The sequence below is a fragment of the Macrotis lagotis genome, chromosome 8 (assembly GCF_037893015.1).
Source record: "Macrotis lagotis isolate mMagLag1 chromosome 8, bilby.v1.9.chrom.fasta, whole genome shotgun sequence".
NCBI lineage: Eukaryota > Metazoa > Chordata > Mammalia > Peramelemorphia > Peramelidae > Macrotis > Macrotis lagotis.
The window spans coordinates 13,550,053-13,564,262 of record NC_133665.1 but is presented as its reverse complement, the minus strand read 5'-3'; the positions used below and the strand labels follow the sequence as shown (position 1 = coordinate 13,564,262).

The 14,210-nt window shown below is 34.5% G+C and overlaps 1 protein-coding gene across 8 annotated transcripts in view; it reads right to left on the bottom strand.

The window, feature by feature from the left end:
• Positions 1-14,210, bottom strand: part of CLEC16A (C-type lectin domain containing 16A) — a 254,369-nt gene that overhangs the window by 206,709 nt on the left and 33,450 nt on the right. For all 8 annotated transcript variants that reach the window (XM_074196407.1, XM_074196403.1, XM_074196405.1 and 5 more), the window contains exon 9: positions 13,401-13,514. In XM_074196407.1, coding sequence (XP_074052508.1) covers positions 13,401-13,514 — 114 coding nt within the window. The remainder of the gene's footprint in view (positions 1-13,400; positions 13,515-14,210) is intronic.

Genomic DNA, 14,210 nt, shown 5'->3' with positions numbered 1-14,210 from the left:
GATTAGTATCCAGAAAAAGTAATAGAACAACAATAATAACAACAGTAATAGCTGAGATTTATATAGTGCACTCTGTGCTAGGCACTGTATGAAGCATTTTATTAATATTATCTCATTTGATCCTCATAAAACTCTGAAAAGTGCCATTATTATTCTGATATTATAAATGAAGCATTTTCCAAGTATTATCTCATTTGATCCTCATAATAACTCTGGTAAATAAGTGCCATCATTATCCCAATATTACAGATTATGAAACTGAGGTAAATAGAAATTAAGTGACTTGCTCAGAGTTATGGAGCTAGACTAAGGCTAAATCTGAACTTGAGTCTTCCTGATTCCAGAGTCTCCTGCTCTTTCCACTGTATCATCTAGCCTCTCAGCAATCCCTGTTCATTTTAATAAACCAAGCAGAGAGCTTTCTAAACCAATAGGTTTGTTTTTAGGCAATTATCTAATGTATGTTCTTTAGACCTTTAGATTAAGTCTGTATACAACATGGAAAGATGTGTTCTCAGCTGAAGTATACATACATTATCACATTATTCAAAAGCAACAATAATCAAAGCACTACAAAATGAAACAAATTACAAACGATGGTATTGGCTTACACGGCTTTAAAACAGATTATGGAGGCAGCTAGGTGGCGCAGTGGATAGAGCACCGGCCCTGGAGTCAGGAGTACCTGAGTTCAAATATGGCCTTAGACACTTAATAATTACCTAGCTGTGTGGCCTTGGGCAAGCCACTTAACCCCACTGCCTTTCAAAAAAAAAAAAACCTTTAAAAAAAACAGGCTACGAATTGTAGGCAAATGATATTATCCCTGGAAAGAATGCATATTTTCATTCTAGAATGAAATGATCAAATAAATCTCACACTGAATATAAGAGGATGTATAAATACGCAGATGTTGTTTGCCAGACCTTGAGTAACATATGATTCTTGTACTAAAGCACAAAAGTACATCCAAAATACAAAGTGTCAGCAAGGGGATCTGATAATGCAATTAAAGCTAATGTTAAAAAAAAGCTTAAATGGATGCTACTGTTGACATGAAAATGGCAGCCCTCTAAGGGAATAAGTTATAGTTAAATGAACATTATAGTATAAAGATATAAATACAATGAACTTTCAACTATCTGAAAATCCAAAATCCAAAAGTCAAACAATAAAAGTTCAAATAATTACTACATGTAAGAATGCTCCAAATCTCTAATTAAAATGCAAATTAAAGCAGTTCTGCAGTAACACCTTCCATCCTTCAGACTGGCAAAGATGATAAAAAGTCAGTTATTTGGAAAGGATGTGGGAGAATAGGCACACTAATGCACTGCTGGTGGAGTTGTGAATTATTCCAATCACTCTGTAAAACAAATTGGCACTATACCCAAAATGCACAGAACTATACCTGTTCTGATCCCATAATATCATATATCTCATAACATGAGATATATATTGCATATAACTCAAAGAAGTAAAGGGACAGAGGGAAAGGAGTGAGATATAAAAAAAAATTATAGGTACTTTTTGTTATAACAAATAACTGAAAAAAGTGGATTTGGCTGCAAAAAAATATCAAATATGTAGGAGTCAGTGAAATTCAGAAAAATCTGTTGTCAACTAACACAAAATATAATGAATAGAACCAGAAGAATCTATAGGATGACTTAAATAATATGAATGGATAAAAAACTTTATTGTTGCTTCCTATAAATGCAAAGTTCTGTACTGAGTACTGAAGATAAAGATAGAAAAATTAGAGTCGGGGTGGCTAGGTGGCGTAGTGGATAAAGCACCGGCCCTGGAGTCAGGAGTACCTGGGTTCAAATCCGGTCTCAGACACTTAATAATTACCTAGCTGTGTGGCCTTGGGCAAGCCACTTAACCCCACTGCCTTTCAAAAAAAAAAAAAACCTTTAAAAAAAACAGGCTACGAATTGTAGGCAAATGATATTATCCCTGGAAAGAATGCATATTTTCATTCTAGAATGAAATGATCAAATAAATCTCACACTGAATATAAGAGGATGTATAAATACGCAGATGTTGTTTGCCAGACCTTGAGTAACATATGATTCTTGTACTAAAGCACAAAAGTACATCCAAAATACAAAGTGTCAGCAAGGGGATCTGATAATGCAATTAAAGCTAATGTTAAAAAAAAGCTTAAATGGATGCTACTGTTGACATGAAAATGGCAGCCCTCTAAGGGAATAAGTTATAGTTAAATGAACATTATAGTATAAAGATATAAATACAATGAACTTTCAACTATCTGAAAATCCAAAATCCAAAAGTCAAACAATAAAAGTTCAAATAATTACTACATGTAAGAATGCTCCAAATCTCTAATTAAAATGCAAATTAAAGCAGTTCTGCAGTAACACCTTCCATCCTTCAGACTGGCAAAGATGATAAAAAGTCAGTTATTTGGAAAGGATGTGGGAGAATAGGCACACTAATGCACTGCTGGTGGAGTTGTGAATTATTCCAATCACTCTGTAAAACAAATTGGCACTATACCCAAAATGCACAGAACTATACCTGTTCTGATCCCATAATATCATATATCTCATAACATGAGATATATATTGCATATAACTCAAAGAAGTAAAGGGACAGAGGGAAAGGAGTGAGATATAAAAAAAAATTATAGGTACTTTTTGTTATAACAAATAACTGAAAAAAGTGGATTTGGCTGCAAAAAAATATCAAATATGTAGGAGTCAGTGAAATTCAGAAAAATCTGTTGTCAACTAACACAAAATATAATGAATAGAACCAGAAGAATCTATAGGATGACTTAAATAATATGAATGGATAAAAAACTTTATTGTTGCTTCCTATAAATGCAAAGTTCTGTACTGAGTACTGAAGATAAAGATAGAAAAATTAGAGTCGGGGTGGCTAGGTGGCGTAGTGGATAAAGCACCGGCCCTGGAGTCAGGAGTACCTGGGTTCAAATCCGGTCTCAGACACTTAATAATTACCTAGCTGTGTGGCCTTGGGCAAGCCACTTAACCCCGTTTGCCTTCAAAAAAAAAAAAGAAAGAAAAATTAGAGTCATTGATATCAAGAAATTCACATCTAATAAGGAAGACATTACACAAAGGAAGCTTTAACTAAAGGCAAATGTTAGGGTCCCACGGTTATTATCAAAGTGGATGATGATACTGTCTCCTTTAATATCACTTCAATTAATAAATCTATATCTATTGCTGATGATGAACCATCTGAGACTTCCCAGAACCTTAGTGGTCAGAAATTTAGTTTTTGGAAATGATTATAGTGATCTCTGTTTGATAATCCCAAAGAGTCCAGCTCTCCAATAAAAACTGTTGGGAAAATTGGAAGTTGGTATGGCAGAGCCTTGGATTGGACCAGCACCTCACACCTAACACAAAGATAAGATCAAGATGGATAATAGGATTTAGACATAGAGGACAATATTGTAGGAGATCAGGGAATGATTTACCTGTCAGATCTATGGAAAGGGTGGCAGTTGGAGATGCAGAACATCACTGAAAACTAGAAAATTTTGATTACATTAAATTAAAGAGCTTTTGCACAGACAGAACCACTATAACCAAGATCAAAAGAAGTGTGGTAAACAGGGAAACAATTTTTTGCAACTGGTGTTTCTGACAGGGGATTCATTTCTAAAATATAAAGAGAACTGAGTCAAATTTATAAAAAAAAAAAACCAAGCCATTCCCCAATTGACAAATGGTTAAGGGATATGCAAAGGCAATTTGTGGATGAGTAAATCAGAGCAATCCATAGTCATATGAAAAATTGCTCTTATTAGAGAAATGCAAATTGAAACATCTCTGAGGTACCACCTCACACCTCTCAGACTGGCCAATAAGACCAGAAAGAACAATGATCAATGTTGGAAGGGGTGTGGGAAATCTGGGACACTAATGCATTGTTGGTGAAGCTGTGAACTCATCCAACCTTTCTGGAGAACAATCTGGAATTATGCCCAAAGCGCAATAAAAATGTGCATACCCTTTGATCTAGCAATACCCCAACTGGGTCTACACCTGAAGAGATCATGAAAAAGGGTAAGAACATCACTTGTATAAAAATATTCATAGCAGCCCTGTTTGTGGTGGCAAAGAATTGGAAATTGAGTGAATGTCCATCAACTGGGGAATGCCTGAACAAATTGTGGTATATGTATGTTATGGAACACTACTGTTCTATTAGAAACCAAGAGGGATGGGAATTCAGAGAAGCCTGGAAGGATTTGCATGAACTGATGCTGAGCAAGATGATCAGAACCAGAAGAACACTGTACACCATAAAAGCAACATGGGGTTGATGATCATTATTAATGGACTTGCTCATTTCATCAGTGCAACAATCAGGGACAATTTTGGGGTATCTGCGATGGAGAATACCATCTATATACAGAGAAGGAATTATGGAATTTGAACAAAGACCAAAGACTATTACTTTTAATGAAAAAAAACAAACATCATATTATGTAATTTTGCTATCTCTTATATTTTATTTTTTTCCTTAAGGATATGATTTCTCTCTCATCACATTCAACTTAGATCAATGCATATATGGAAACAATGTAAAGACTAACAGACTGCCTTATATGGGAGGTTGGGGGGAGGGAAGAGAGATTAGGGGAAATTGTAAAATTCAAAATAAATAAAGGAATTAAAAAAGGAATTAAAGTTATATATAATAAAAAAAAAACAACCGTTTGCATAGGCAGAATCACTGTAACCAAGATCAAAAGAAGTGTAGTAAATTGGGAAACAATTTTTGCAACTGGTATTTCTGATGGGGGACTCATTTCTAAAATAAATAGAGAACTGAGTGAAATTTATCAAAAACAAAATCAAGCCATTCCCCAATTGACAAATGGTCAAGGATATGCAGAGGCAATTTACGGATGAGGAAATCAAAGCAATCCATAGTCATATAAAAACTGCTCTAGATAATTACTTATTAGAGAAAGGGTAATTGAAGCATCTCTGAGGTACCATCTTGTACATCTCAGACTGGCCAATATGACCAGAAAGGATAATGATCAATGTTGGAAGGAATGTGGGAAATTGGGGACACTAATATATTGTGAACTCATCCAATCTTTCTGGAGAACAATCCAGAATTATGCCAAAAGGGCAATAAAAATGTGCATACTCTTTGATCCAGCAATACTACTACTGGGTCTATACACTGAAGAGATTATGAAAAAGGGTAAAACATTACTTGTACAAAAATATTCATAGCAGCCCTGTTTGTGGTGGCAAAGAATTGGAAATTAAGTGAATGCCCATCAATTGGGGAATAGCTGAACAAATTGTGGTATATGTATGTTATGGAACACTATGAGAAACCCGGAGGGAGGTTAATTCAGAGACCTGGAAGGGTTTGCATGAACTGATGCTGAGTAAGATGAGCAGAACCAGAAGAACATTGTACAACATAAGAGCAACATGGGGTTGATGAACAGTCTTAATGGACTTGCTCATTCCATCAGTGCAACAATCAGGGACAATTTTGGGGTATCTGCGATGGAAAATACCATCTATATCTAGAGAAGGAATTGTGGAATTTGAACAAAGACCAAAGACTATTACCTTTAATTTAAAAAAAAATTATCTTATTATGTAATTTTGCTATCTCTTATACTTTATTTTTTTTTCCTTAGGGATATGGTTTCTCTCTCAACACATTTGGTTTGGGTCGGTGTACGGCATGGAAACAGTGTGTAGAACTATCAGAGCTGGGGGGGGGAAGCAAGATGTAAAAAAAATTCTAAAATTAAAAAATAAATAAAAAAAGAACTTTATTTCCTGAGTTTTAAGTATCTATGCATGCTAAGGAGGCAGGGGATACAACATCTACAGAAATAGATCCATCTCCAGAGGGTTAAACTTCCCTGGATGGTTAATGAAACTGGGTTGTAAGCAGAATCAATGGCCTGGGGTATTCTGTTATTTCTAGGGCTTCTGGGTTCAGGGTCTTGACTCACCTACCAATCTCTTCTGTCTATCCCTAAGATGCCTTGCTATTTCATTTAGGATTAAACCAAGCAAGACCTTTGGACACACAATCATTCATTTATTTCCAAGACAAGGCATAGTTTAATCTTCAATAGAAATGAAAAGATCTATATAAAATGGTATAATGGAAAGAGTATTTATCTGACTTAGATTTGAAACCTAACTCTTCTACTCACAACCTGAGTGACTTTGGCAAGTGACTCAGTTCCTTTGATCCTTGGCTCCTCTAATTCACAAATTAAGATCCTTTTCAGTTCAAAAATTCTGTGTCTGAATATCTCCATATTTAATGTTTAAGTAAGTATTGTGTACAAAGCAATGTGCTGGGGATGGAGGAGAGACACAAGTTTAAAAACAAGATGTGTATGACCCCTGCCTTCATGGGGCTTATACTGTAACAGGAGTGTAAGCACTTGACAGAGAGTTAATGTAGGTCATTCAAAAAACATTTATTAAGTGCTTACTGTGGGCCAGGGAACAACATGTGTAGAAGTAGCACTATCTTGGCCATGACTCCTGATGTTTGTCCTTCATTCTCGAAGATGACCATGACATTGATGCATGACAAGCACATGAACTGAATTTGAGTGAGGGGGGCGAGGGCTGTGCTAAGTCACCAGCCTCACTTTCCCCATCTGGGTCCAATGGTCAGATTTAGCTCAGGACCTGGATGTGAGGCAATCAGGGTTAAGCATCTTGTCTATAATCAATCACACAGCTAAGTGTCAGTAGTCTGAGGTAGAATTTGAACTCCCATCCTCCTTTTATGGTTATCTTCTCCTTTTAATAATGCCTACATTTTCCTGTGTTCCCCTCTCCCAGAATTATCTCATGATAAGGAATGTTTAAAGACTAAAAAAATTCAACAAAACTAATCAAGACATCAAAAAAAATCTGATGTTATATGCAATGTTCTATACTCAGACTCCTAATTCAGCAAAGGTCAAACTTGGGCTTTATAATTTCACAAGTCAATTTCAATTGTTTTGTGGTTGTTCTTCATTTACATCACTGCCATCATTGGCTATATTTTCTTGTCTCTACTTAGCTTATTTGGCATTATTTCCATCTTTTTGAGCTTCTCTGTTACTTATCACATTTGTCTTAGTAATATTAATTACTGAAAGTACTGAAGTTATTTTCCATTACATTTATGGACCACAACTTGTTTAGCTATTTGATGGGCATCTTCATAGTTTCTAGTTCTTTGATCCATCCAAAAATGCTGCTATAAATAATTTAGTGTATATGAATACTTTCTTTTATAGTCAATGACATCTAGAGTATATGTCTGAGTGGAATCTCTAGGTGAAAGGGCAGAGAAACATTTCAGTGACCTTATTTGCCTAATTTCAAATTACTTTACAGACTGCTGAACCAACCGACAGTTCCACTACAATGCTTTTTGTTTGCCTGTATTTCCACAATTCCTCTAATATTGATAATTCCCATCTTCAGTTTGCTAATAAAAGATCAGTTGTTTCGATTTACATTTTTCTTATTATTAGTTCTTTTTTTATATAGTTGTTAAGTTTTTAATTCATCTTTTGGGAACTATGTGTTCATCCCCCTTTGATCACTAATCTATTAACAGCTTCTGGTATATCTTTTTAATATATATAATATTTGCCTGTTCCCTCACCCCCGCCATCTAAGCCTATTACCTATCTTGCTTCTTTTAGAATAGATATCCCTTCCTAAAGTCACATTCTAGTCATGAGTCTCATTGCACTAACTCTCAATATTATCTTTGAGGACAAATTTGATGCACTATATAAAGAACTATAGCTCATTTTGCATGTTACTGAACGTTTTGTGTGTTTATTTTGTGAGGACTAACCTAGTTAAATGCTTATTACCAAGCTGGCAACAAGGAGATAATTATTTTGGCCATAGCAATTCTCAGAGACTCATCCCCTGAGTTATGCAGTTTGTTTTCTGCTCTAGAGGTATCTATAGAAAATCAAAGATTCTGAAGCATTGTGTAAAATGTCCTCATATTAAGAGTTGCATTGTGTTCTAATTCTTCAAGAATGTAACCTTTTAAGGAATACACATATTAATTCTGAGTTAAAAAGGATAGAGTCTATACCTTTGTTTTCAAATTCCCAGTTAAGGAAACTTCTTCTACAACTGCAAATTGGCACTTTCTTTCCATTTATAGGCCAAGGGTCACTCAGTCAGTATGTGTCAGAGGAAGAACTTGTACCCAAGACTTTCTATTCACTAAGCATATTCAATAATTAACTACAATGTACTATTTCTTAATCATTGATTAAAAAGTAATTTAACCTCTCTGTGATTCAAGTTACTAAAATGAGGGTGTTAAGGCTGGATGATTTCTCAACACCTAGAGAAAAGGAATTGTTTCATTTTTTTATGAATACCTAGAACAGTGTCTGGCACAAAAAGACACTCAAATGCTGTTAACTGATTGGATCTGCATTGGTAGAGGGAATTTCCTCATTTAAAATTTGTAATATCAAAGAAATCATGACTCCATACTAAAAAACACATACAACATAATTATAGTTAGCAATTACATAATATTTTAAATGTTATCTCATTGGTCCTCATAAAAATCCTATGAAATAGGGTAATCCCCCTACTTTGAGGAAATTGAAGGTCAGAGAAGAACTTGCCCAAGGTCACAAAGCCTTCGGGTATCTGAGGGAGGTTTTTGAATTCCAAGGTTTATACTGACCATTATAGACATAGCAACGATAGCTCTAATGATTTTATAAGTTTAAACCTATTGTATGGACTATGGCATATTCCAAGTAAGAAGCTTACACTGAATTTTCTTTGAATCTACTTAAATATTCTTATTTAACCAGAATAACACACTGAATGCTTCAGGAGATAACCGGCATTATAGAGCTACAAATCCATTGAGGGGATTACTGTGAAAAACCACAATAACCATATGAAAATGGAAAAAACAAACTGAGTTCTAATTATTTGTGGAAACATTTTATAACTAACAATTAAGGAACTTGATTTAAGGACATCTACTTTTTTTCCCCTCCTCAATCACTATTAACTACTTCCCAGAAGTCTATAACTACTCTCAGAATCAAGGATATACATGCTTAACACCAACACTAATTCTTAGTTCATTCATGAGGTCAGGGGTTTTACTAGAATACATAGTGAAATTATAATCATGATTTGAAGTTAAGACAATTTGATGTGTAGAATATTTAATATCTGATTTAATCACATATTATAAAGACAACATGACAGCATCTTACAATAGGTATTAATGCCTGAGAAAACTAAAATAGATTAACAGTACTCTAAATTAACAAACTTATAAGAAAAGCAAAGAGCTTATTTATCCCATGGAACATGCCTGTGATTATTCTCTGAGAATAATACTATCAGTAATACTAAGTCTTCTTGCAGAGGAAAATGGGACATGTTTTATCAATGGGACATGTTTCAGATCTCTTAGGGTATCTGTCATCCAGTGACCACCCCAATTTATTAAAGTAGATTTTATGGAGCAGCTAGGTGGCAGAGAGGATAAAGCATCGGCCCTGGAGTCAGTAATACCTGGGTTCAAATTCAGTCTCAGACGCTTAATAATTGCCTAGCTGTGTGGCCTTGGGCAAGCCACTTAACCCCGTTTGCCTTGCAAAAAAAAAAAAACCTAAAAAAAAAAAGATCTTAAGCATGAGCCAGTAAGATACCCAGAAGTATCTAATTTTAACAATGTTGTAACTCATTACACTTCTACAATTAATCCGACCCTGTCAATTAATCTGTGGTGAGCAAATGTCTGCTATGGGTTACCCTTCTGCCAAGTCCCCCAAATGAATAAATTTTCTATGATTCTATACTTAGTCCCTTCTGATTCTCATGAGGCATGGTCTATCAATACCCCTATTCAGCCTCCTCCAGGTACACTCCTATTAAGTAATGTCCTTCCTAAAATGTGGTACCCTGAATTAAACTTAATTCTCTATATGTGGCCTGACCAGAGCAAAGACGAGGATTACCATTGTCCTTGTTCTGGACACTAACCTCTAGTAATGTAGCCAAAGATGACTTAGGTTTTTTGGCTGCCATCACATAGTGTTGCAGTCCAATGAAATCCCCGAAACCTCTTACAGTGAACTGTAGTTTAACCTGGCTTTTTTACTTAGGATTAACTAGTAGATCCAATATGTAAGTGACAGAACCTGAGAATAGATTGACTTTCTACAATCAAGGTATTAGATCCATTTTCTTGCCTGGAAACCCTGTTGCCTCTAATTTAAAGGAAAAGGTAGATAAAATTCTCTACGTTCAACAGACATTACCAAATTCTTTCAAGTTTTGATAGTCTAAGTCTAATGAAGTTTCATTATTCCTGCCCAGCCTTACTCCCACCAAACACTAGTGATATCAAGACCTCTCTTAATTTCTTGTTTTAAACCAAAGTATATTAGCACTAATTTAGCTCTGGGAATAAAGAAGGGCAAAACATTTAAAGATAACTGAAGAAAATCTTATTTAACAAAAAGCAGTTATGCAAATCCTACAAACAACAAGGAATCTGTAGCAATAAAATACAACCAGTTCCAGGCTTAGGGCATTTCCTTAAACTAGAAGCCCCTATTTTGTCTTTGCAAGAGAACTAGTATAGTAAAAGTTACTTTTACTCACCTATCTTCAGTTCTAAACAACATACTTCAACACATAAATTTCAATTGAATATTTATCTTACTATGCTGCTATATTTGAATTTAATGCTAAATTATATATTCTTCAAATAATTTCTTTCACCAACCAATTTTGGTTTTATTTTGTAACAGGTCTTCTGGTAACATGAAACAGTACCAGTAACTTATCTACATGTTACAGGAAGGAGAAAGTAGGTTAAAAAAAGACCAAGACACTTAAAACAAGTGTGATAAAACCCCATCCGATTTGTACAGGAAACAGAAGAGGCAGTTCTCACTTATCAGGAAGGAAGATAACCTTCCCATGACCATCATACTATACTAACCTTGAACTCTTCCCAAATTTAAATTGTGGTCACCAGAAGACCACTATGTGACTTCTAATTCAGACATCAGGATAAATAATTTGACACTTTTACTCTAAAAGCCATTTTCCCCCCATATTTAGTTCAAGTCTCATTTTCAGTTTAATTGCATACCAAATTGTGAGTTAAATAGAAGTCCTGATGTATACAGTACAAGAGGAGGAGGAGATTATTTAAATAGAAAAAAATTCTGGCTAACAGAGCCAAATTTTTGTTTTACTCCTTTGGATCCTTGTTAGAGTTTTGCTGAAGTATGCATCACAAAAGCCTCCAATTTCTGCATTTATCCTTCACTGAAATAGCAAACCATCAGATCACATTATTGTGATTTCCTGGTTCATTCCTTAAGACATCACATCTTCCAGGAGTTTCTTCATCTTATAAACTAACCAATGAAACAGATATTGAATATAAATGCAATCTTTTATAGAGCATTAATGATGTTTCTTAGACCCTGTCATTTTTGATACCACTGGATTTAGCATTCATTCATTAATTAAATATTTATCAAAGACCTCCATAAAGCACTTGCATAAGAGTATTTATTTTAACCCTATATTTTCAGCTTGGGAGAACTGTTCTCCAGTGTATCTCAGATGATTGATTTTCTAAGCTCTACTTGAAGACCTTCAGTGATGGATAGTTCACCCTCTCTCTACAAATAATCCATTTTACTTTTAAACATATTTAATTTTTTAAAAGTTGTTTCTTAAAATGGAATTTAAACTATCTCTCTGAACCTTCTATCAACTGCATCCAATCTTTCCATCTATAGCTGATCCAAACAAGTCTAATCCCTTTTCCATATCAGAGCTTTTCAAGTATCTAAATACAGCTATTATAGCCCCTAAAATTTTCAGGTAAACATAGCCAATTTCTTTAAAAAATCTTTATTATGACATAGGTTTTGATGCTCACGCCATTCTATTTTTTTTTTTTTAGGTTTTTGCAAGGCAAATGGGGTTAAGTGTTTGCTCAAGGCCACACAGCTAGGTAATTATTAAGTGACTGAGGCCAGATTTGAACTCAAGTACTCCTGACTCCAGGGCCAGTGCTCTATCCACTGCGCCACCTAGCCACCCCCACTCCATTCTAGAGAGGGGCTACCAATCTCTTATTGTGCCCATTTGATTTTGCTAATTCTACAAAGTACAATTATAAAATATTTTCCTTCATTACTACAGCTATATCAGTAATTCAGATAAACTAGGACCTAAAAAAGGTTGTATTGTATTGTATTAAGTCTGTCACATTTCAATATCATGTTAATCATATGATTATATATGACTAAAAGAACCTCAACATCTGATAAGTAATCCTTTTCACTCCAGACATAAAAAGTATTTACAAGCCTACCACTGAAAATACATAAGATCTCACCAGTATAAAAATGGATTTTATAAAATAGAATCTTTAAATCCAGGAATATCATTTTGTATTTCTAAAACAACTTAAATGAAGCATGTAGCTATCTGAAAATGTCCTGTGTATTAATTTTAAGAGAGTAAATAGATCACCTGGGCAACAGATACACTTATATACAACTTTTTCAAGGTTGAGACAGCTTTGTCCCTCACTGGGGTCAGGGACTTCCTGGTAAGAAAGCTCTTCCTATCAATATGGATCAATTCATGCTCAGCAACTTAAAGTCTTAGAGGTTTCCTGGAGCACAAAGGTTTGTTCCAATGTGACCATTGCCCAAGGTCACAATGCTATGATTGGTCAGAGACAGCCTTGAATGAAGATCTTCCTGATTTTAAGGTCTACTGTCTAATTCACTGTGTAACTTATTAATTTCAAATTCCAAAACTTTGATTAAGTCTATTCTGCAAAAGATAATGTGTTTGGCAATCAAATTAACAGAGAAAAAAAAAAATCAAAGACCCTCCTGTCCAAGAGCCAAAATCCTATGAAGGAGTATACAGAATGGATGTAAATAAATATAACAGAAAGTAATTTAAGGAAGAAGAGAAGAAAGAACTGGAACCTGAGGAAATCCAGGAAAGATGCTTTTTGTGCCACAAAAGAAGTCTTTTTTGTGCCCATATTTGTGATTTCATCAGTTTAGGGACCTCGAAGTTTAGGAAATTCTTCATAACAAGGCAGGAGATATCAATGAAAGTTTAAGTGACCTTAAGCTGCTCTGTATGTATTCAAGGAGACGTGAACCCATTTCATTTTAGATCTAAAGTCAGTGCTTTATCCAATAACCCATCTGCCTCTCAAATCTTACTTTTAGATACAAAATACCAATTTTGACCTTATAAAAAAAATTGAACATACTTTTTGATTAATATAGGCAAGGTATATTATGAATGTGAAAGACTTACAGAAGTTCTCTGAACATCTTGTTCAGATCTACAACAGAACATGGATAGATCCCCATTGAGAATGACTTCTGCTAATGAGTTCACCAGTGGTGCATAGTGTATAATTAGGAAAACCTAATGAAAAAGAGAAATGACATATTAGAATGTGGCATTTGTAAATACATACATATTTATGTGTGTGTGTGTGTATGTGTGTGTGTGTGTGTGTATATATATATATATATATATATATATATATATATATATATATATATCTGAAATCATAAGATTAAAGCCATTTTTATTTGGGCAAAGTCAGTCACAAATTCTTAAAATTGAGAGGCTCTCAAGATATCATTCCTTTCCAATCCCCAATTAGAGAAGCAACTTACTCAAGAATATTTAATATCTAAGATTTATAAGAGCATTCATTATTTTCACTGCAAAGAACTAGAAACAAGCTAACTCTCTATAAGCTGAGGAATGGCTGGATAAACTGTAGCATAAAAATGTAATGGAATAAAAATGAGAATAACTTTTTAAATTTTGGAAAAAAGTTATAGTCACAATGAATTGTTAAAAGAAGGGAATAAATAAAAGAGTATCAGAAAAACAATATACACACTGGATTCAACTGGAAGGAAGAAGAGGGGGGAAAAAGATAGAACAAATCAAGGACTTCTCAAAGACAACATAGAGTTCCTATTCTCCTCTCCCAATAACTCATAAACAGAGAAAAGCTGCCTTTAGCATTTGCTATTCTATAGTATTAATGTCTGTTAATGAGCAACCAGTCAAAAAGCATTTGTTAAATAGTCTTCACTCCAATGG